Source organism: Girardinichthys multiradiatus, chromosome 17, assembly GCF_021462225.1.
Source record: "Girardinichthys multiradiatus isolate DD_20200921_A chromosome 17, DD_fGirMul_XY1, whole genome shotgun sequence".
In the NCBI taxonomy this organism is placed as follows: domain Eukaryota; kingdom Metazoa; phylum Chordata; class Actinopteri; order Cyprinodontiformes; family Goodeidae; genus Girardinichthys; species Girardinichthys multiradiatus.
Genome location: NC_061809.1, coordinates 12,039,335 through 12,063,177, shown reverse-complemented (window position 1 = coordinate 12,063,177; position 23,843 = coordinate 12,039,335). Strand labels below are relative to the sequence as shown.

Sequence of the window (23,843 nt, the reverse complement as noted above, 5' to 3'; positions counted from 1 at the left end):
AAAGATCCCTGATTGGAATCCAGGTAACATGATCACAAACAACATAAGCCTGTCGCGCCACAAATAAACTTCTCTTGCCCTTTGCCTTCTTTTTTCCTCTCTGTTGCATTGCCACACACTGCTCAATAGGACACGAACAGATGGAAACCAGATGTTGCCCAGATGTAGATTAAGGTTAAAAAAAGCCTACAGATCAGCTGGAGCAGGCCACCTTTCCACTTCAGCTGTGCAGAGAAGAAACAGACAACCTACAGAGTAGTAGCAATACCTATGCATCTGTTTTGACTGAACTCAATAAAAAGCTTGGAAAACATCAAAAAGGAAATGGATGAGTGTTTTGCATTTTTTGTTTTTGTTGCACATTCCCATAATTTCACTTTTTGTATTGGAGCTACCTTCCTCTCAGGTTTTCTGAAATTATTGGAAAGGTGCTTCAGTTAAACCAGGACAAACCAGGAACATGCCGAGACAAAAAACTAAGAATTGATTTACACCCACCTTGCTCCTGCCTCTCAGCCTCCTCCTCTCCGAGCTCGGCCCTCCTTCTCCACACGCCCACAATCCCACTCTGCAAAAACATTTCAGAGAGCGGGATGGCTACCACCTCAATACACAATGTGAGCAGGATCCAAAACCAGCACCTCTTACATGCAATGAACCCCTTACATGCATGGCAAGACAAAATAGAGCACATTAAGCGTTTGTTTCAAACTATTATTTCCTGTTCCATATCAAAGAGGAAGGAAGGAAGACATTCCTAAACTAAAATTTTACTTTTCTCTAATTTCTATGCAAATCAGAGCTTAAAATTGTGTTTAAATACACAGCACCGGTCATTTGCTACTGCCAGACCAAGGAATAAGTCAAGCAGAACCTGTGACAACATGAAGTAGGCTGAAAGATCCCAAAAAACAAGACATCATGATCTAAAGAAATTCAAGGACAGATCTGAAACTGAGTCCCTGATTTTTACCAGTCTGTAAAGGATTACCAAGCCATTTTTTGGCCTTTGGGACACAGTGTCACAGTTTTGAGAGCCATTATCCACAAACACATGGAACAGCGGGGAACATTCCAAGGGCTGGCCGGCCTACTCCAAAACGGCATCAATGACCTATCCAGGAGGTCACAAAACAACCAAGAACAACGTCTAATAGAGAAGAATGCCTCACTTCCCTGAGTAAAGGTCAGTGATTTTTATTCAACAATAAAAACAGAGACTGGATAAAGATAGCATCAGACAGAGGGTTCCAAGGAGAAAACCACTGCTGACCGAAAAGGCCCATCTCACTTTAGCGGAACCCCCATTGGACAACTTTCTGTAACTGAAGGACCCACAAACTCTGCTCCATAACAGAAAATCCTGAAGGAGAACATCCAGCCACCTGTTGTTTTTAGGCTGAAATGCAAACCACACTACCAAGTCTTCTCTGAGTTTCTCAAAAAATTTAAATGAAGAAAGATCTTAGATTGGCCTACTCAAAGTTTGGGCTTAAATCCTATTTAGATGCTGTGGCATGACCTTAGACATGCCATTATTCAAAAAAAAAAAAAAAAAAGCAAAACAAAAACACACACACCTCCAAGGTGGCTGGTCCAATATTGCATTACCCACATCTGACTGTTTGCATTGCTCGAATGATTGCATATATGCACCCACACATGCATGCCACCTTTATTTAATAATTAACTGCTCAGTTTAATGTTGCTATCCCACTGTTATTTTGTCGTTTTTTCACATCTCAGTTCTGTCTTTGCATTGTTTGCACTTTGTTGTGGTGTGTTAGGAAATAAGGAGCTGACGTAAACAAGCTTGTGTCTTGCGGTGAGACTCTCTGCAGCGCTCGCTTCCGCAGCCGAAGGGCAGGAGGACGTGGAAATCCCCACAGTGCACCTGTGAACCAAAAACTTGTTCTCTGCTGTGATCCTTTTTTTTTTTCTTTCTACTTCTTCTTCCACTTCCCGCTAAGAGGAAACTGACTCAGTACGTGTCATTCATCTTCCTGGGGTTTCGCCAAAGAGCTTTCAGCTCCACATTTTTTTTGGGGGGGGGGGGGGGGGGGGTGAACTTTGAATTGCCTTTTTATGAAAGGCAAATCAGAGCAATAAGTAGCTGTTTAACGTAAACACAAAATAATGTTGATGATGCAAAGGTGTAGAAAGCGACTGGGAATTTTAATGGATATGCCAAAAAAGTCCTTTTGGGTATGTCTCTACCAGCTTTACTTGTCTACAGACTGGGACTTTCACACATTCTGTTTTGCCAGACAGCACCCGCTTATCCAGAGTTCGAGTTTTGTTATAAATCCTCAGCAAAACTTAGATCTGGAGTTTGACTAGGCCGTTCTACCACACGCAAATGCTTTGATCAAAACCATTCCATTGTAGCTCAGCTGAAGGCCATCATCCTTCTCTGACCAGCTTCCGTTTTCCTGCTGAAGTAAAGCACAAGGCATGATGCTGCCACCACCATGTTTAACAGTAGGGACGGAGTGTTCAGACTGATGGGCACTGTAAGTATTGCATGTAGTCCAAAAAGTTTGATTTTGGTCTGATCTGATCAGAGCACCTTTTTCCACATGTTAGCAGTGTCTCCCGCATGGCTTGAGGAAAACTACAAACAGGACTTGGCTTTTGTCTTCCCACTGTTGCACAAAGGCCACATTTGTGGATTACAGGACTAATAGTTTTATCTGTCAACAGATTCTCCCACCTGAGCTGTGGATCTCTGCATCTCCTCCATAGTTACCATGGGCCTCTTTGCTGGTTCTCTGATGAATGCTCTGATTGCCTGACCTGTCAGCTGAACAGAGCTGTGTAAGCCTGTGGGTCATCAGGTGTAGGATACTGACTTTAAAAACAGACCTTCTGTTGTATCCTTTGTTTGCCTTGAAAAGAAGTAATGTGGGAAACACAAGACCCACCATGACAGTTCCCAGTGTTCAGAGCCAAGTCACATTGCTCTGTGTGACTGTTGTTTAACAAGCGTGCAAATGTATTCAAAAGAGGCAAACAATGGACTTAATGACTGCGTAGCCACATGTAACACGCAGCAAAGGAATAAGGATAAATGGGGGGAGAAGCCCAGCAGAAACATACGTAACACAAAGGAGAACAAAGGGATTAGGCGTTTAATGTGGAACAACAAGCTGACTGTAAATACAGGTCAAAACAGCCTCATTAGGCTATTCCACACACAGATTTGTGGAGCATTAGGAAGCAGAGTCCCACATTACTTATTTTCATGAGAGAGACCTACAATCTCTGAATAATAAATCATCTTCTCATGGGGGATTATGCCAGAAAACACAAGAGCATGCATTGTTCCTTGTTGTTGAACATTAACAGAGTTCCATCAGAATAACACAGCTTGTTGGATCTGCAGACTTCTCCAGACATGTTGTCTGATCGTCGCTGCTACAGTGTGAATAGAGTGGTCCGTTTTTTCTGTGTAGGAGTAAAACTGGGAATAGCCATTTTGAGAGAGGGCCGTTGGCTGGTTTTAACATTTCGTCACGTTGTAATCTCAAGTTTCACTGTATTTTAATGTAACTTTATGTGATTGCTCAACATCAGGATTTCTTCATAGAATAAAACTCTGAGAAGTGGTAAGAGTTCAAAGCAAGCTATAGGAAGCCCCTTGTAAGATTTGTTATGTGCAACATGGGGGACACAGCAAAGGTGTGGAAAAGGGTGGTCACATGAGTTTAACACTGAACTGTTGATGCACTTGCAAAATACAATGTGTAGCTGAAAACTAACACTGCCCATGACAGTGAACACACCATCACCGTGTTGCGTTCATCGCAGTGGAGGAGGATTACTTTGCACAGTTGCTTGAAATTCATTTCTGCTCCAAAAATTTAAAGAGCTCTTTTATTACAGGACTTGATGCATGTTGCATAACATATCATAGTTTAACAAACGATAAAAATATGAACAGTTTTAGTTCTCCTGTGATGCATATTTTGTTTCTGTCAGATTGGGACATATTGTAGGCTTGTAATAATTCAGCAGTCTGTACAGTTTTATTGCATTTGTACCCTGTAGTGTGATTCTACAAAAAATATGCAGGCTGAACGTTTATTTTGCAAAGCAGATTGAAAACAAAACTGCTAATAAAGACCACGAAGTCAAAATAAGATCTGTTAAGGCTGCAAAAGTAAGGATTTGTAGTGTTTTGCAAAAGTATTTAACATTTTCACAGTCTATTTTGCTACAAATACAAACTTCAATATATAGCATCTGGCTTTTAGGTGATAGACACAAGGTACTACAAATTGGAAAGTGTTAGAAAATGTATTTATAGTGCAATAATAAAAAAAGCACGCCTTACATTTAAATTAGCCATTTTTACCCTGACACCCCTAAATGCATAAAGTGGTGGAAGCAGCATTATGCTGCGGAGATGCTTTTCTTTAACAGGGACAGGGAAAGCCGGTCAGAGTTGATGGAAGGATGGATGAAGCTAAATACAGAGCACTCCTGGGAAAAACATTAACCTGTTAGAGGCCAGAAAAGCTTGAGACTGGGATGGAGGTTTACCTTCTAGCAGGATAGCGACCCTGAAGATTCAGCTGCAGTTGCAATTGAATGGTTGAGAATCTTGAGATCGATTGAAAGGAGCCTTGGGCGAGCATCTTCTTCTGCCGCTCCCCCTGATTAATATGAAGGCAAGAAATCATCAAAACTCTGGGGCAGTGCTGTACTCATACAGATAAGTCCACATTGACTGTACATGCAAAAAAGCAATAGAAACCTTGTTCAAGACACAACTCCCCACCCCTTCAAATGCCGCTCTGGGCAACTACCAATCTGGCCTATATTAGAGTCACCACAACTGGGCTTATTCAAAGTCCAGGCCTAAATCAAAGGAAGATTTGTTGCAAGACTTGAATTGTGCTCTCCATCAGTATAAGATCGATCTAATTGGCAATGGTTTTAATCTGTAAATGTGCAAAGCTGGGAGACTTGCAGGTGTAAGGTGAAGGTATCAATGCAGCACTGTTTCTAAGTATGACCTAGATTGATTTAATCTTATTTAGGTCAGGTCAGTAGGTCAATTTAAGGAAATTAACTTTCCGTAACTGTGCTGAGTCTGTATCACTACCCCTTTTCTTTTTCGCGGGAATACTAAAAAGAGTTTCCCACTGCTGAGGGATGTGGCAGAGCTGCAGCAGGAGAAAGCGTTCCCGCTCACGTTGCAGTTCAACGTGACTGGAGGATGCGGGCGAGGTGCCAAAATCAAACGTGATGCAAGTGGTACACGGGAATGTGTGTCACATTTGAGAAAGGAGGGGAATGGCGGGCGCTGCCAAAATATTTGGCCTAGTTTCGGCCACTCAGAGAGAGGAGGAGGAGGAGGAGGAGAAGAGGTTCAAGGAGCGTTGCACCGAGAAGAACATGCAGAAGGGGTGGGAGGAAGCTGAAGAGCATTTTCGCTTCACAACGAGGTAATACAATTCACCAACTATTATAATGCATAAATATCTCATGCAATAACTGCGTCTTCTTGCAGCTTTGCATGCAATTTACGCCGCGTTTACTGGCGGTGAGAATTTAGAGTTGCGCTTCACCTCCTTGGGTCTCAATACTGAGAATGACTGTTTTGACGGAAACCACGTGATCGTCTCCTTCTCGTAGGACGTCCCTCCTGTCTCCTGAGTCCACAACAAACAAGTCTCACAGATAAGAGGGCTGAAAGTACCCTTACGTGGGCAGTGACTCCTGGAACCTGACAGTGTTTTTATCCACGACGCTGTCACAGATATCACTCCACGGGACTCTTTTTCGACATTCGTGGGCAAGAACTTCTAAGATATTTACGCTGATGGTAAGAGTCTTTTTTTTTTTTTTCTTGTCAGTACGTGAACGCTAAAGTTTATTGCGCACAAACGAATTCGGGCTTTATGAATAAATGTTGACAGCGACGCTCGTTGCGCTTTTGTCATAGTTTTTCTATTTGAAGTTTGTTCACACGCATTAACTGGCACCGTTTTTACTATTATTGTTAAGATTAGTGGGATTTGCGTACACTGTGCAGTAAAGTGGATGTTGGCACGATGCGGAGTGTTTCTGTGTCGCATCTCATTAACCCACATCCTCTGTGAATCTAACTGCGTCACGCAGCGCAGCCCGAGACTTGACCTCCCGTTATTGCGGTGTGTGCCCCGCTTTTCACTGTATTTCTTCAACGTGGGGAAAAAAAAAAAAAGGTGGATATCGGAGTATTCTTATTTATTCTATTCGTTTATGTTGGTTTTCTGGTGGTTGTTAAATAGTTTCTCACCGTTTTTCTGGAAGCGGGGACGCCGACCGCAGTGGAAACCTGAGCCGCACGCAGACCGCGCCCACTCCCACTCTCCGCAAACAACTTTCACTCGCACTAATACACCTCCAACGAGAAAAACAAATGTGAAAAAATGTTTTCAATTCAGCCAAAAGGGTCAAAACTCATATTTTTAGTCTTTTTTTTAAAGATGCCATGTTAACTTGGAGGCGTGGTTTCCTGAGGGCTGTTTTTAACAGATTCTGTACATTTTGTTCTGGATGTGTCAAACGACTGAAGCAGCGCTCAAATTCTCCTCCCGTGGAGCCCTCAGGGACCCCCGGATTTCTGCTTTCACACTTATATTGGTATTTTAAAGCTTTTAGATCTTACTTGAAAACTAAGCAAAAAGGAGAGTTTGTGAAAATCTGCAAAATTGCATAAGATCTCCTAAATGTATGCTTATTAGCTCACTGTTTTTCTCAGCTCTATATTAGATCTTATAACATAAAAAACTCCTCATCCAGGATGCAATCATTTATGAATCGGGGTGTGATGAAACATTTTGCTCAACAATTTTCAATCAAAATTAAAAACCATTTTTTATCTTTTCCATTAGAGTAAAGGTTTCTCAATTTAGAAACTGCTGTAATCAGTGTAAAGTAAGTTTGACTAATCCTTATATTCCACTTTCATCCAGTCCTCCCTTCCATTTTATACCAGTAAACAAATGACTTAGCAGTGTATTTTTTGTTTGTGGTTAAATATTTTTAGGAATACCTAAGATTTGAAAATTTCAAGTCCAATATTAATAATTAAGTATAAATGTATCTAATGTTATAGTATGAAAACAGTGTAGAATAGAGCTCTGGGTCTGATTTTTATAAAATGACCCCTGATCAAACCAAAAATAAATCTGAGCATATGATTTATTGGAATCAAATAAGCATTTTCCTAACAGCACACTAGAATATAAGGGAAGGGTGGGTTTGAAAATACACAATTTGTAAAATGGGGACTCTTAGGTTGGGTTGTCCTGGTTGACCGATAGTATGTGCCAGTGTAGTTAGCTCCAGTTGACCCAGTTCATCAGGCACATTCGAGTCATCTGCAGATACAAGTTGGCTTTATTCACAGAGAGCTGAAAATTTGAGCTGGAGCTCCATCTAGAAATTCAGCTGTGTTGCTCTAATTAACGGTGGCAGTGGGGGAATGCAGGAAACATTCCTCATCACAAGCCTTCATGGACCTCTCCTGCGTGACCTTTGACTGGCAGGCTCCAGAGCAGGTGGAGACTCAGGCTCTTTTTGACACAGCTGGGCAGGCAGTTAACATTGTTGGAGATTTATTTGGTGTTACTTCACGTACCTGCTGGTGCAGTAATTGCTCAGCAGGTTTGACCACATGTGTTTTTGAGCCATAAATGGGGCAAATAACGCCCGTTTGTGGGGGCAAGATCCAAGATTTTTTTTTTTTGAGGTTCAGCACTTATGTTTGGCTTGTTCTCCAAACAGGGACATGGTGATGGCTTCTACATCAGCATCGTCCGGAGGAACCATGACATCTGATTCAGAGATCTCACACCTCCAAGGCATCGAGGCCTTGAAGCTGAATGTAGGGCCGGTGCGGAGAAACCTCTTCGGCCCGGTCGACCACCAGCAGCTCCAACAGGACTTCCAGCGGGTGCTCCACATGAGCGTGGAGGAGGCCAGCAAGTGCTGGAACTTCGACTTCCAGAGAGACGTGCCAGGGGAGGGCGCCGACATCGAGTGGGTGGAGGTCAGCTGCCAGGACGTGCCGGCGTTTTACCGGACCTGCTCGGTGAGGCCCAGAGTCGTAACCAGAAAAATCGCGAGGAGCACCTCATTGTCGTCGTCAGAGGAGGACAGCTTTCCTGTCTCCAGCAGCTCGTCTGGCTCTGGGGACGAGTTCCTGGAAGTGACCACGAGGGAGTGCTACCCACTTCACAGACTGAAAAAACACAGACAGTCTGCAATCACAGGTCAGCCTGCTAAATATACAGGTTTATATGTAGTTTTATTCAAGCAAGATTTACTTTTGAATTTATGTCTACTTTTAGAAATGACCGTCATAATAATAATTCTTTTTTTCTTCAGATTTCTTTAAGGTGAAAAAGAGGAAGCTCCTGCATTGCAAAACATCCTCTCGGCAGTAAAAAATTGCAACGCTCTCCACAGGAACATCACTAAGTGGTCTCCAGCCCTCTACACTCAGCGTGATATAGATCACATGTATATATGTAGCAATTTATAACAGACTTTTTATAAGCTTATACAACCTTGGGCCTTAAAACTTTGAATTCCACCTTGCATTTAATTTTCAGCACAAGGAAGCTACCATTCTTCTTTAGTCAAGCTCAGACTGTAGTTTTTTGTGGATAAATATATTTTATATACTGTTTTACTCAACCTTTTTTACAATACTGTGAAATAATCGTAAATGCACTCATTCAGGATACTAAAACAGAGAAAGGATACTAATTCCAAGAGGTTAAGTCTCTTCTCGACTAGAGCTTGACCTTAGTCCCTGACCTTTTCTTTCATGCTCCAAGTCGTTACAGGCTGTTGATCAGAGCAGTTACTACTGCCGGCACGCTCAGCACACGTAGCGGTTTAGTTTCACCCCGAGGCTCTGAAAGCTCGAGTTTGACCAGGGGTCAAAAGGTGACAGCACGACTGCCATTAGCTCCAGTTTAAAGGTCGGAGGGTGGAGGCTAAGCATTAAAGATGCTGTACGACACACTCCAATTTGTAGTATTAATAATAATGTTCTATTTATTTTTTTCTGACAATGCAAGATCATTGTCCAAAATTTTTTTTTTTTAAGTATGATGATAATCCATTGTACAAAATGAGGTAAGATAAAGTGCCTTCACCCCCTGAAATACAGTGCCTTGAAAAGGTATTCCACATATTACGTTTTACTTCCAACCACAAACTTCAATGTGTTTCACTTGGATTTGATGAGAGAGCAACAGTAAATGGCACATAACCTTAAGAAATTACTCAATTAGGAAGTACAGTTTATTGAGTCTAATATTCTCAGTAAGACCCAAGTTCAAACTGAATCTTTTGCAAGGCACTGTACGCTTCCCACAAGAAGTCAGTTTTACACACAATAACATACTAATGACAAACTTCTATTTTTGCTTTGTAATACCGACATAATAAAGGGTTGTAACAACCTTTGAGGCAACATGATGAAACATCCCATTCACTGTGGTATGTTTTAGTCAGCTTTATGCTTGTAATATGTAGCATTTTCCACGTTTGTTTTTATCCATTAAGGGAAACCAGTGTTTCTATGTTCTGAGCTCAGAGAAGGCAGATGTTTCGGTTCTGCTTTTTTTTTTTTTTTTTTTTTAAAGAGTATGCAGGGTCCAGTTGTCTCCCACGTGTTCTGTCGCCATCCTGTTCTTTGATTCTGCACGCATGTGTATGTGTCACAAGTTGTAAAAAGATGGAAGCAGCTGAGGCTGAAGCCAAAGCTGTCACCTGAAGAACAAAACGTGTTGATTTTCTTCTATTTAGCTGTAAAATGTTCTTTTTTTTTTTTAGATCTCCCTAAAAAGAAAAAAATAAATCAGGCTTCCATGCATATATACCGCTGATGACATCACAAGTGGCTACAAATAATAGTCGTTTTGATCACGTCTTCTGGTATTTTGTTCTCCTTTTCCATATATTCATAGTGTTTATGAATAATAGCTGATTGGCCCAGCTCTTGTACCTCTTGTGATGTCATTAGCCAATATGCAAACAAAGCAGACTTAATTTTGTGTCCTTCTGTATGCTTTTTAAAAGTATTAAGCGGCATCCTCTAATGGAAAAAGACACTTCATTAGCCAGCTGTGTTTTTATTGGCAGTTTTCATTTTAGTGGAAAAAAAAACCCAACCCACTAGATAGTTTCTTTAAACAGGATATTGCAGCAGTAATTTAAGATCAATAGCCATATGCTGGATTTATCCACTCTTACTACCTCAACAAGTTATTCAATACTACAAACCCAAGTAAAACAGCTGAGCTTGTGTGTGTTTAAGGGCCACGAGAGCAAAGACTAAAGAGATTCATGTTCTGTTGTGGTGAAACATCAGGTAAAAGAGTCAGTGTGTCAGAGCCGGGGGGCCCCCACAGAGGTGGGGCTGGGGCTGCTGCTTGGGTTTGGCAGCTTTTATTTTGCTTAACTTTTCATGTGACAGCTTTCCCAGAATAGACAGGACAAGTGGAGCAGCACTTCAGCCCCCAATTCTCGATCAAAGGACTTTTCCATCCAGACACACTTTTTGTCCTGCAGCTTAATGAAACGGCTGCCTTGGTCTATCACACATCTGATGCATCAGTTCTCCGTTATCTTGACCACATATATTAGACTTGTTGACGATGTTTTCAAACTGTTAAAGCTTTTATTGACATATGTGCAGTTTATGCCTTTTTGTTTTTCTCAGCAAGAAAATTATTCAGTGCACTCTAGAGTGCTCTCTTTTCCTCCTAACTACCCAATCGGATTATTTCTAAAGCTGTATCTTTGCACTATACATCTAAGAACTACTTTTACTGTGGTGTAGTGAAATCTTCTGAAAACAGACACAGGACCGCAGACACACCTTTCGACTAACACTTTCAGCTTATTGTAGCCATGTTAATCCTTGTTCAAATCCATTGGAAAAAAAACAAATCCGTTTCTAAAGCTTGCAAATTATTGTCTTGCAGTTTTACCAAGTGTTTGCTTTTCTATTTTGGACATGCATGAATGTAAGATATTTGTACACAATATGTAATAATTCTATTGTAATTTAATGCTGGTTCATGTATCATTTTATGATATAAAGATAGCTTTTGTATCAAATCATTTGGGACAATATTTGTATTGCTGCCCTCCCTCCTGCTTTTCATAACATTTCATTTGGTTTGCTTCATCAATACATAAATAAATATAAAAATAAATCATATTTCAGTAGATTTCACATGGGTGACTAAGTTTTTGTAAATCCTTAGAAAAGATGGATCTATAAGCTTCAACAGCGCCCCCTGGTGGATTTGATGCAAGGAACATTTGCCAGACATTAACTTGCATTTATTTTAAACAAATGGCAATTACAATAAAAAAAAATACACATAAAAAAACAATTAAAAACACAGAATACATAAATTTCACAACTAAGTATTTTACATCCTATTTCATGTGTTTGGCTCTCATGTACAAAACCGTTTAATAATAATAATAATTTCTAATGACCTGATAATCAGGAAGTACTAAAATTAATGCTACTTAAAAAAAAAAATCAATTTAATAGAGAAAATATATCTGCTACTAGTCATGAAAACAAGTTGCGATGCAAATTTTCCCTTTCATAAATTCCACTTTTCCCCGACTCATTTTGGTAACATTCTGGATATTTAAGCACAAAATATCTACCTAGTTGGGTGGGTAGATCATGTGCTCAGGTCAGCTTCTGATTCATTAATGTGTAAAAAAAAAAAAATATTTCACTGCTTTTTTCAGGTTTCTGGGACTCAGATTAGTATAAAAAAAAACTATAAATTAGATTTAATCTGGGGTGGATTATTTGACATGAAATACAGTCCTTAAAGCACAGCTTGTTACCTTTAATATATTGGTTCGGTTTGTAAAAAAATCAAGCTGTGAGGTTGTACATCAAAGATGAAGATTTCTATGAAATTAAAGGAAAAAAAAGCACTTTATTTGGGCTGCACGGTGGTGCAGTTGGTAGCACTCTTGCCTTGCAGTTAACGGTCCTTGGTCCGATTCCCATCCGGGGGTCTTTCTACATGGAGTTTGCATGTTCTCCCCGTGCATGCGTGGGTTCTCACCGGGTACTCCGGCTTCCTCCCACAGTCCAAAGACATGCCTGTTAGGTTAATTGGTAACTCTAAATTGCCCTTAGGTGTATGAATGAGTGTGTGCATGTTTGTCTGTGTGTTGCCCTGCGATGGACTGGCGACCTGTCCAGGGTGTACCCCGCCTCTCGCCCGTAGACTGCTGGAGATAGGAACCAGCTTCCCCGTGACCCACTATGGAATAAACGATAGAAAATGACTGACTATTTGGATTTTAGTCTTTTCATACCAAAAAAATGGTTTATATTTTTTCATATTTTAAGACTGTGAAGGAAACCTGGAGATAAACATATAACATCATCTTTTTATGGTCGAAGTTATAAACAGATTAAGTTATTTTAAGGGTTTTTACATGTCTTTTTGAGGGCCATGATAAACGTGGAGGTTGCTGTGAGTTTAAACCTATAAAGCACGCTGCACTGAGTAATAACAGTGCCAGTTAGTGATGAGTTAAGACACAGAAACTAAAAGTGTAAACCTCTCCGTACAAAAAGGAAGTAAAAATAATACGTGAAATCTGTGACGCAAGAGTAGAACCCATGTTTTACAGGATAGTTTTTTACCCTGATCGAGAAAAAAACACGAAGCAAACGAAGATTAAAGTGGTTCATTAAAATCTTTTTAGACTTATTAAGCAAAGCAGTGCAACATTACAAAGCTACAATCACTATTCACATTCTTCCTTTTGACCTTCTCCACAGGTCTCACATTTGATTTCCTGATTTAAGACTCAAATATTAACTTAAGTGCATAAAGGGAGAAGTATTTACATCAATGTATATCATTAAAATATATACACCCTTATGGTTGAAGCTAAATACCTCTATAGGCTTTAGGCACTTCAACTAAACCCTACCTCTATTCCAGCTCAGTGAAGTCTTACAGTACATTTTAAGCTGTTGTGTTTCTGTTAACTCTGTGACAAACAGAGAACCTTCCGCATCCTGAAACCAACCTAATAAGCGGAACCAGAACAGACCCGCTGAGCTTTCCTTGATAAGAACCTGGCAGACGGTTGGGCTCTCAGAGCTGGTGTCGCAGAGCTTGCCTGTCTCTCCACATGTCTCGAAGTTCTCTCACCAGCAAGGGAGTGATGAAGACCACGCTGCCCCCTGTCTGTCGTTGCAAAATAAACATGCACACCATAAATCTAAACCACTGGATTTATGTCCATGATGTGGAAACTACAAAAGCCTATTCTTACCATGACAATGAAGAAGTAGAAAACACTCATCCAGCCCAGACTGCTCTCAATTAGCGACACCAGGTACTGCAAGATTGTAAATGCAAAGGTGACCTCTGAAGGCAGCTAGTCGCATTGGATTTTATTAGAGGTATCAGAGAATAAAGGGACCAGATGTGTGACCAGAGGATCTTCCACATAGTGTGTAAATGCAGACTTATTGTGCATTGTGAAAATGTCAGAATACAGTGAAGTTACTCCAAAAAAGTTTTGCTGAAATGCTTATCTAAAAGTAAAATTGGCCTTTTGTTTGTTTTCTGGCTCACCTGTCCTACAGCAGCCCCTATACTCCCGGTTCCATCCACTATCCCGGTGACTGTGGCCAGAGCCTCCTGGCTGCCCCTCAGGATGTCCTGTCTCCCCAGATCTGCAGAAATGGCCGAGCTGATCATGTTGGACGGGCCACCGATGAAGAAGCCAGTGGTAGCCAGGATCACTGCATTTATGAGCTTGTCATTAGGGGAGCCTGAGAGTTCAGAGAGAAAAAGCTATAAACTCTGACAGCGAAAGCTTCACTTAAAGCTTCAAAGATGCCTGCAAGCTGATGGTTTTGATGGTGTGGGTGCAAAGACTCACGGCTGTATCCCACAAGGGCGCCCATTGCCATTGCAAGGCTGAAAACCAACACTGGAGCTCTCTTCCCCATGAAGTCAGAGATCAGACCTTGAAGGGTTCCCCCTGCCACAAACACACAATGGGATTCACTCAAATACAAATCAAGAAACCAACCCAGAATTCAAGACTCTCTGAGTCTATAGTGATCTCAGTATCCTGGCTGTTAAGCATGGATTACAGCCGCAAAGGTCGAAGGACAACCACTTTTCCATTTAGTACCGAGCTTTCTTCAAATACCCGCATTTTCTCAAATTATTATGATGACATTCTATGTTTTAAAATGAATTATTCCAATAAATTATCAAATATCAGAGGACATTTAACACAAAGTGAAGACTAAACAAACAACCTTGATGGCAAACATCGCTTTTTTTTAGATGCTTCTTTTATACCAAATGTTGGCACCTCACGTGACAGAAATGAAAAAAACAAAAACAAAACAGTTGATCTGTCTTCATCTACCCTGACTCTTATTTATTTCAAAATTAAGCATTGTTTTCATTATTCAAATACTAAATGGGTTAGTAAAAAACAGCAAACAGCTAACGGTGTCATTACCGACGATTCCTCCGACATCGTACCACATAGACAGCCGGTCGGCCTCGGCCTCCTTCCACCCGTAGTTGTTGCTCAGGTAGAACGGGAGCCAGAAGAAGAAGGAGTAGTTGACCAGCTTCAGGCATGCATACGCCAAGGAGTACTGCATCATGAGGAAAGGTTATTTACGTCTTATTCGGAAGCAGCAGTGTGCCATTCAACAATAAGTGTGGCTAGACAGCTTTGCAGATTTCGCATGATTCACATTTCAGATATATGGATGGATGGAGGGAAGATAACTGTTTCTAGCAGGATAAAGTATAGACCTAAGGTGGCAGATGAAGGAACAGGATGGCATTATGGGAACTCAGTGCATATTTTCCTCAATATGGATACAAACAGGCCAAAATCTGTTAACTGTTCATACTTCTACAGGGCAGGAAACTCGATCTGACTCACAAGCAGGACTCCAGGCAGGCAGAAAGCCTGGAAGAAGCCGATAGCCTGAGAAGGCTCGTCCACAAGTTCATCCAGTGGCTGAGCCGAGCGGCATTGTCGGCTGTATGTCTTCCCCTCCTCCTCCTCCTCGTCACTCATCAGGGGTCTGTGGCTGTCCTTGTCCGTCTCGACCGGGCTGAGTCCAGTTTCTGATTCTAAGTGCAAACCTGCCACACACAAACATGCCCAAGTCTCACCAAAGGTTTAGCAAATGTAAACAAAGTTAGTTGACTGTGTTTAGATTTTAGATGTTCAAGTCTGTCTTGTGACATCTTGCTTTTTTCGGTCCTTACCAACTTCTTTTGGGGAAGTTAGGAGGCCAAAGAACACAACCACCCCACCAGCAAACTGCACCACAGATGTCACCAGGAAGGCATACTGCAAAGACCAATATTACATACTTTACATTAGTATCTAAATCCAAGCAGTGTTAGAATAAAGGATGATAAAGACATAACAAGAGCGGATCTTATAAGTGTAGACACTCCTGATAAAACGGCAGGTTTTTGAGACTTAAAAAAACTGAGATGATGAAAAATAATTTCCAAACTTTCTCCATGTTTTATGTTCCATACACGACCAGTCACAAGTTTGGACACACCTTTGTCATTCAGCGGCCAAACTACCATACAAAAGTTTCCGAAATGTGTCAGGTTGTGAGGACATCTTATGTCCGCAGCCCTCTTCGGGTGATCTTCTCAGATTCAGTACCCTGAGTAGGTTACTCTGATTCTTCAAGAAAAGCCATTTTGTTGATTTACAGTGCCTTGTGAAAGTACTCGGCCCCCTTGAAGGACTGTCAACCTCTTGCCACATTTCAGGCTTCAAACATAAAGATATAAAATTCCAATTTTTTGTGAAGAATCAACAACAAGTGGGACACAATCGTGAAGTGGAATGAAATTTATTGGATGTGTCAAACTTTTTTAACAAATAAAAACCTGAAAAGTGGGGCGTACAATATCATTCGTCCCCCTTGCGTTAATACTTTGTAGCGCCACCCTTTGCTGCAATTACAGCTGCAAGTCGCTTGGGGTATGTCTCTATCAGTTTTGCACATCGAGAGACTGAAATTCTTGCCCATTCTTCCTTGCAAAACAGCTCTAGCTCAGCGAGGTTGGATGGAGAGCGTTCGTGAACAGCAGTCTTCAGCTTTTTCCACAGATTCTCGATTGGATTCAGGTCTGGACTTTGACTTGGCCATTCCAACACCTGGATACATTTCTTTGTGAAGCATTCCATTGTAGATTCGGCTTTATGTTTTAGATCATTGTCTTGTTGGAAGATAAATCTCCGTCCCAGTCTCAGGTCTCTTGCAGACTCCAACAGGTTTTCTTCCAGAATGGTCCTGTGTTTGGCCCCATCCATCTTCCCATCAATTTTGACCATCTTCCCTGTCCCTGCTGACGAAAAGCAGGCCCAAACCATGATGCTGCCACCACCATGTTTGGTGTGTCTCCCAGGTGGTTTGTGGCAAACTTTAAACGAGACCTTTTATGGATATCTCTGAGAAACGGCTTTCTTCTTGCCACTCTTCCATAAAGGCCAGATTTGTGCAGTGTACGACTGATTGTTGTCCTATGGACAGACTCTCCCACCTCAGCTGTAGATCTCTGCAGTTCATCCAGAGTGATCATGGGCCTCTTGGCTGCATCTCTGATCAGTCTTCTCCTTGTTCGAGATGAAAGTTTAGAGGGACGGCCGGGTTTTGGTAGATTTGCGGTGGTCTGATACTCCTTCCATTTCAATATGATTGCTTGCACAGTGCTCCTTGGGATGTTTGAAGCTTGGGAAATCTTTTTATATCAAAATCCGGCTTTAAACTTCTCCATAACAGTATCTCGGACCTGCCTGGTGCGTTCCTTGGTCTTCGTGATGCTCTCTGCGCTTTGAACAGAACCCTGAGACTATCACAGAACAGGTGCATTTATACGGAGACTTGATTACACACAGGATTCTATTTATCATCATCAGTCATTTGGGACAACATTGGATCATTCAGAGATCCTCACTGAACTTCTGGAGTGAGTTTGCTGCACCGAAAGTAAAGGGGCCGAATAAATATTGCACGCCCCACTTTTCAGTTTTTAATTTGTTAAAAAAGTTTGACACATCCAATAAATTTCATTCCACTTCACGATTGTGTCCCACTTGTTGATTCTTCACATTCTTTATGTTTGAAGCCTGAAATGTGGCAAGAGGTTGACCAGTTCAAGGGGGCCCGAGTACTTTCGCAAGGCACTGTATACGTATGCCTGGATTCACTGTGATGTTGAAAAATAAAACCGCTCTTCAGTTCCATCTGCAGAAACGCACAGTAACCCCACATCATGATGCTGCCACCACCATATTCACTGAGGGAATGTTATTATTTTGAGGGTGCGGAGTTTAGGTTTGGTGCCAAACACACCTCTGGAAATTGAAAAGTGGCTAAAATTAAAAAAATCTAAAACTGGAGATTTGAACAGTTTTTTTTTTAACTAATAAAGAATAAGCAATAACCCTAAACGTACTGCATGTGTTCAGGTTTAAAACAACACTGTATTTGTGTGGTACAAGTGTGTATAAAATCCAGCAACCGGGTCGTTGCAGCTTTAGTCTGGTCTCTAAACAGATTTGTGTTCTAGGGTAAATTGTACAGGATATTCGTCATATTAAGGGTGTGCAAGGGTTCATCTTTTTACATCACAAAAACCTGGCATTTTAACAGAGGAGTGTTCTCCAATCCACTCTAAATGACCCACCTCATATCCATACTGGAGCACACTTGAAGCCAGGAAGGCACCCAGGATGTTGCCTACAGATGCACATGCACTCCACAGTCCAAACACGAAGCCACGCCTGGAAAACAATATAGTGAATATTAAATTCCTTTCTAAAGACTCCTTCTTTATCAATCACAGACTATAAATAAAGCCACTCTTTTTGCTGACAAAAACCCATAAAAACAGAACCAAACCTTTACTGGCTACGTTTACATGCAGTAACATATGTTAATAATTCCTACTGCAGAGGACAACTGAGCCTGCAGTGTCTATGAATGGACACCACTGTCTTAGTGAATCTCATCACACACCCCGTTTTGCCAAACCAGTTGCCCATGACGGCCACCACGCAGGGCCAGACGGCGGACTGCAGCAGGCCGTTCAGCACCCACAGGCCGCAGTACAGGTAGGCGTTGTAGATGTGCAGCCATTCGGTCAGGGTGCCAAAAAGAAATTCCTGCAAGTGCATGCATTATATCTCAGACAGGGTACACATTTAAAGCACTAGATGTAAGGTTTGATATTGCCTGCGTGCTAACCACTACAGCAGATCCACACAGGCCGAAGCAGAGCACGTAGCGCAGGTTCACTCTGTCCCCAATCACGCCGCTCAGATACAGACCCTGCACAGGGACAAACAAACACACCATGACATGAATGAAACACCTTCTAGGCAGGACTTTATTTTTACCCTCAGCCAAGAAATTTGTGATCAACTCACCACTGCGTATGAGAAGAGGAAGATTGAATCCAGAGCTCCCAGAAACAGCGTGGCCTGCTTTTCATCAGCAAAGAGATGATTGTCCTCCCATGTCTGCACGGTCATAGAAAACACACTTAATCATACAAAAGTCCTGTAGACGAGCGTCTCGAGGGACCGTAAGCCCCCTCAAACATGTGCCTTCTAATAATCTTCCCAAAAACATATCTTTTTTCGTTTGGCTTTGCCCGGAAGTACTCAAGTTCCCCAAAGGGTAACTCTCAGAATAATACAAGAATAAATGCTTGTTTGTTTGCTGGTCCTGCCAACTGAAGAACCAGAGCCAACTAAAACAATCACATTCTGTTTGCTCAGCAGAGGTGTTGCACAGTATCGGTTGCCTGTACCTCACCGGGGGACAACGCGGGAGCGCTGTCGTTCTGGACGGACGGCGTCCACTGGGCCGAGATGCTGACTTTCACATTGCTGAATGTCTTCCTGGATGCATGTAGCAACACATAGCTGGGAGGAGACAGAAATCCGGTTTGTGACTCCACAGAGAATGGCTTGCAGAAGCAATGAAAATGAATGTCCTGCAGAATTTTTTTCTAGCTGTACATCTCTCGCTCCAACACGTCAAAAATGTTCTTCATAGTTTAAAAGTTGTAGGAAACACTATCTCCTGACAGCAATATCTCTCAAATAAATAAATAATCAAAGCAGCTACACCCTGAAAGACAAATAATGCTAACAATGCCTTGCAGAAGAATTCATGCTCCTTGAACTTTTTTCACATTTTGTCACATTACAACCACAAACTTCTACGTATTTTATTGAGGTGAGGGTGAAGGAGAAGCATGATGCTGCCACCACCATGTTTCACCATGTAGACGATGTGTTCTGAGAGATGTGCAGAGGTGTTCAAACACATATAGGCCAAAATGTTCCATTTCAGTCTCATATGACCTGAGGACCTTCATCCACAAGCTTGATCTGCCTTTTCCATTGGATGTGGGAAACTTTATGTTGGGATTCTTATAACTTTATTTCAACAGTTGCTTCATTTTTTCCCCACCAGATTTGAGGAGTTCAGGCTAATAGTTGCTTCTCGGATTAAAGTTCTCCTTCCCATTTCTACCAGCTTGGGTGGACGGTCATTTCTTGGTAGGTTTGCAGTTGTGCCACTCTCTATTTTCTGATGATGGAAGAAATAGTGCACTGTGAGATGTTTAAAGCCATTTTTAAAACCATGTATCACAATTATCTTTTTGTTGGTCTATCACATATAATCCCAAAATAAAACATTGAAGTTTGAAACTGAAAAAAAAAATTGTATCAACTTAGCAGAGATGTTGAAGGACAGAGATCCATACTTGGAGTTGGAATTCTGCACACAGCAGGCAGTCTTTTTGGACTGAGTGGAAAAACTTTTAAAAAGTCACAACTCAAGGAAGGTACAGTGCCTTGCGAAAGTACTCGGCCCCCTTGAACTGGTCAACCTCTTGCCACATTTCAGGCTTCAAACATAAAGATATAAAATTCAAATTTTTTGTGAAGAATCAACAAGTGGGACACAATCGTGAAGTGGAATGAAATTTATTGGATGTGTCAAACTTTTTTAACAAATTAAAAACTGAAAAGTGGGGCGTGCAATATTATTCGGCCCCTTTACTTTCGGTGCAGCAAACTCACTCCAGAAGTTCAGTGAGGATCTCTGAATGATCCAATGTTGTCCCAAATGACTGATGATGATAAATAGAATCCACCTGTGTGTAATCAAGTCTCCATATAAATGCACCTGTTCTGTGATAGTCTCAGGGTTCTGTTCAAAGCGCAGAGAGCTCTGGTCAGATGAAAACCAAAATCGAACTGTTTGGCCACAATGCAAAACGATATGTTTGGCGTAAAAGCAACACAGCTCATCACCCTGAACACACCATCCCCACTGTCAAACATGGTGGTGGCAGCATCATGGTTTGGGCCTGCTTTTCGTCAGCAGGGACAAGGAAGAAGGTCACAATTGATGGGAAGATGGATGGGGCCAAATACAGGACCATTCTGGAAGACAACCTGTTGGAGTCTGCAAGAGACCTGAGACTGGGACGGAGATTAATCTTCCAACAAGACAATGATCTAAAACATAAAGCCAAATCTACAATGGAATGCTTCACAAATAAACGTATCCAGGTGTTGGAATGGCCAAGTCAAAGTCCAGATCTGAATCCAATCGAGAATCTGTGGAAAGAGCTGAAGACTGCTGTTCACGAACGCTCTCCATCCAACCTCGCTGAGCTAGAGCTGTTTTGCAAGGAAGAATGGGCAAGAATTTCAGTCTCTCGAGGTGAAAACTGATAGAGACATACCCCAAGGGACTTGCAGCTGTAATTGCAGCAAAGGGTGGCGCTACAAAGTATTAACGCAAGGGGGACGAATGATATTGCACGCCCCACTTTTCAGGTTTTTATTTGTTAAACAAGTTTAACACATCCAATAAATTTCATTCCACTTCACGATTGTGTCCCATTTGTTGTTGATTCTTCACAAAAAATTGGAATTTTATATCTTTATGTTTGAAGCCTGAAATGTGGCAAGAGGTTGACCAGTTCAAGGGGGCCGAGTACTTTCGCAAGGCACTGTATTAATCTGTTGTCCTTTCTGACTGTGTGTTAGATCTGCACATATAGATGCAGCTGTTTGACGATGCTTCTGCTAAATCCAACCTTTTTTTCTGACTAATCTAAAAAAGTAAACAAAATTCCAAATGTTCCCCCCATCAAAAAAGCAATACAGCACGACATCACCATCACATTTTCTATACCCGCTAGATTACCTAAAGAAGGTGAGGAGAAAGACCACCAAATGATGATGGGTGTACTGCGACAGACAGCCAAAGCACGAAGGAGGCATCACAGGGGCAGATGGAGGGAGGAAGAGGAGGCAGAGGAGGAGGAAGGAGGTGGTTTCGGGAGGTCTTCGAGGACAGGAAAGGGGAGGTTTACATACAGACCTCCACTTTTAACCTGGATGGGACAAACACTTCACTACGGGAGGAAAGCTATGCCTGCAGAGGAAGGAAGTCCAAATTTAATTAAATAACTGAACAAATATTTCACACTGAATATGACTCTTTATGGCAAAAAAACAGTTCGGGTCACATTTATTGGCACTACTGGTAAAGATGTGCAAAAAGCCTTAAAATTCGTTCATCTTTAATTGCAGTAGAAGGTCATTTAATGTGTCTTGTAAATGTCTTCTGTTTTGATTTGGATTTATATAGTCTGTATTATAACCCTACTGAAACCAACTATGATAACGAGCGTTTCGTTTTTAGTCAGAATAAATCAGATCTTTAATTAAAACGTCCCGGTGTTTTAAAAGACTTCATGATGTCGAGCACTCAGGCCTTTGGAAGAGAAACAGGCCCACAGCATCACAGGTCCTCCCTGGTACTTAGCCGTAAGCATGAGATTTTGTTTTACTTAACTTACCTTTTTTTTTTTTTTTTACTTTTTTTAAAGCTCTGCCTATAGAAATGGACAAGCTTACACAAACAGCTACTCACTGTTGAAAGATATGTTCTCATATCTTTATTTTGAAGAGTAACAAAGAGAAACGAGCCTGTCTCACATCCCATTTATACCACAGAGAAACAGAAAGTGATTGTTAGGAATAACCTTAGTATTACACATAGATGAGTGTTCAAACACACCATAATGATAAAGTATAAATTCTAATGTTTTCACTTTTGCTAGGATATGGGTAGGAATTGTACATTACAAGGACAAATGACCTACAGTTTGACATAAAGTTTATTACAATGGGTTTGATTGTGGAACAGTCTGTAACCGGGTTGATTAGAATGCTGCAGCAACACTTAAATTAAGGATTAAACACCTGCTATTACACACTCTATCAGATAGACACCACAAAGGTGACACATAGTCTACTGATAAACGCTGAGGGAGGGTACATCTCTTGCACGGAAGTGCCAGATATAAAACTTAATGTGACCTTCTTTTGGCACTGCTTCGTCACTTTGATCTCCGAAACGATCCAGGACGGGAGCCTCAGCGCTGATCTCTGTAATCATTTCTCTGCCTTCTTTAGAATAAAAGTGTTAAATGTTTACTTCTGTTTGAGAGTTGTTCCTTTAAGAGACGGTTATATAGACAGTGGGGTCGCTTCTGGGGAAAAAGATCCGGAGGAACTCCGAGGCATCTAAGCGCCAACAGAGCGCAGTAGCTCACACCTAATAGGCCTACTACTTAGAAATGCCAAGAAACTGTGATCAACTTAAAAAGTATTGTATAAATTAGAATAAATCTTTCAGCTAGATTTATCTTAAAGAGGGTTGTTTGGGGTATTAACTGTGCTATGTGTGATTTGGTTATTTATTTCTTAACAGAACAATTACAGATTTGTATGTTACCAATTTGTTGAAAGAATCCATTTTTATGATGCAAAGGCATGCCTTTGAAGAGATATACCTGTTCTGAATGCTGCCCTATGTGCAACCAAACCACCTATCAATGAGCCCAGTCAGGGTAGGCTGAATTTAAAACCGTTACACCTCCCCCCAACCAGCTTCATGTTGCTTTAGAAAGAGTCCCCAAACTCCTAAAAAAGGAAAGGTTTGTCCTGATGCATCAGCTCAAGGGATCACTGTTCTTAACTCTAAAAACCTTGCATACTTTAGTCAAACTGTTGATCTCGGCCCTGCTGGAATCTTTAAGTGTTTAAACATATTCGCTGCAGCAAGGTATTTACAGTAGTTTGAGTTGTTTCTTTGTAGGTTTAGAGACACCAATATGATTAAGCAAGTTTGGTTTCCCCTCAAACTCAAAATTGCTCCCAACTCATTATGTATTACTACGATGATACCAATTTTCTGCACAGTACACAGGTTTTGCTGTGCCTTGTCTTTGCAGAAATGCACTTTATCTGATGAACTGAAAATATATTGTGTAAAATACAATACGTCATTTACTGCTTACTACTATGTGCTACTGCACTTTGATTTCTTTTGCATCTTTAAAGGGTAGCATATGCCACATATGTTACTGGGTGACATGGCACATGAAAATAAAGCGATATAAACACAGTCACTTCCGGGTTGGTTCAGCCTAAAAGTCTCTACAAAAAGCTAAGTAATAATTACTAACAGAGATGAAGGCTTAGAATTTTTTTTTTTTAATCTCACCTTTCTGTCCAGGTCCTGCTATCCTAGCTTAGTCTTGATGAAGCGACTGTAGGTCTATTACTGTGGATTTTTGTGCCACTGTGCAACGTCACTGACCGCTGGGAAGAGCGGCGAACTACTGCCACCTGCAGGACAG

At 41.3% G+C, this 23,843-nt stretch overlaps 3 protein-coding genes across 6 annotated transcripts in view; 1 reads left to right on the top strand and 2 right to left on the bottom strand.

The window, feature by feature from the left end:
• The window catches only part of sapcd1 (suppressor APC domain containing 1), a 23,078-nt gene extending 15,304 nt beyond the window's left edge, over window positions 1-7,774 (bottom strand). For 2 of the 3 annotated variants that reach the window (XM_047389285.1, XM_047389287.1), the window contains exons 1-3: window positions 6,290-7,774; window positions 4,546-4,658; window positions 499-568 (exon numbers count right to left, since the gene is read on the bottom strand). In XM_047389285.1, coding sequence (XP_047245241.1) covers window positions 499-568; window positions 4,546-4,640 — 165 coding nt within the window. In that variant the 5' untranslated portion in view covers window positions 4,641-4,658; window positions 6,290-7,774. The remainder of the gene's footprint in view (window positions 1-498; window positions 569-4,545; window positions 4,659-6,289) is intronic. The other variant, XR_007041985.1, reaches the window with a different exon arrangement.
• cdkn1d (cyclin-dependent kinase inhibitor 1D) lies at window positions 5,275-11,254 on the top strand. Its single transcript, XM_047389284.1, has 3 exons — window positions 5,275-5,453; window positions 7,783-8,270; window positions 8,386-11,254. Exons 1-3 carry the CDS (start codon window positions 5,302-5,304, stop codon window positions 8,442-8,444), a joined length of 699 nt encoding a protein of 232 aa, XP_047245240.1. The 5' UTR covers window positions 5,275-5,301; the 3' UTR covers window positions 8,445-11,254.
• On the bottom strand, window positions 8,104-23,843 carry slc37a3 (solute carrier family 37 member 3). Of its 2 annotated transcripts, XR_007041984.1 has the most exons (15): window positions 23,708-23,843; window positions 21,338-21,568; window positions 18,915-19,029; window positions 18,529-18,621; window positions 18,347-18,430; window positions 18,119-18,264; window positions 17,787-17,883; window positions 15,336-15,420; window positions 15,004-15,209; window positions 14,566-14,707; window positions 13,969-14,070; window positions 13,659-13,858; window positions 13,354-13,419; window positions 13,105-13,265; window positions 8,104-8,239 (listed from the first exon to the last, which is right to left on the bottom strand). XR_007041984.1 is itself a non-coding variant. In XM_047389282.1 (14 exons), exons 2-14 carry the CDS (start codon window positions 21,412-21,414, stop codon window positions 13,173-13,175), a joined length of 1,506 nt encoding a protein of 501 aa, XP_047245238.1. In that variant the 5' UTR covers window positions 21,415-21,568; window positions 23,708-23,843; the 3' UTR covers window positions 12,742-13,172. The 2 variants fall into 2 exon arrangements, 1 of the variants encoding a protein (XP_047245238.1); XM_047389282.1 differs by lacking the exon at window positions 8,104-8,239 and having other exon boundaries at window positions 12,742-13,265.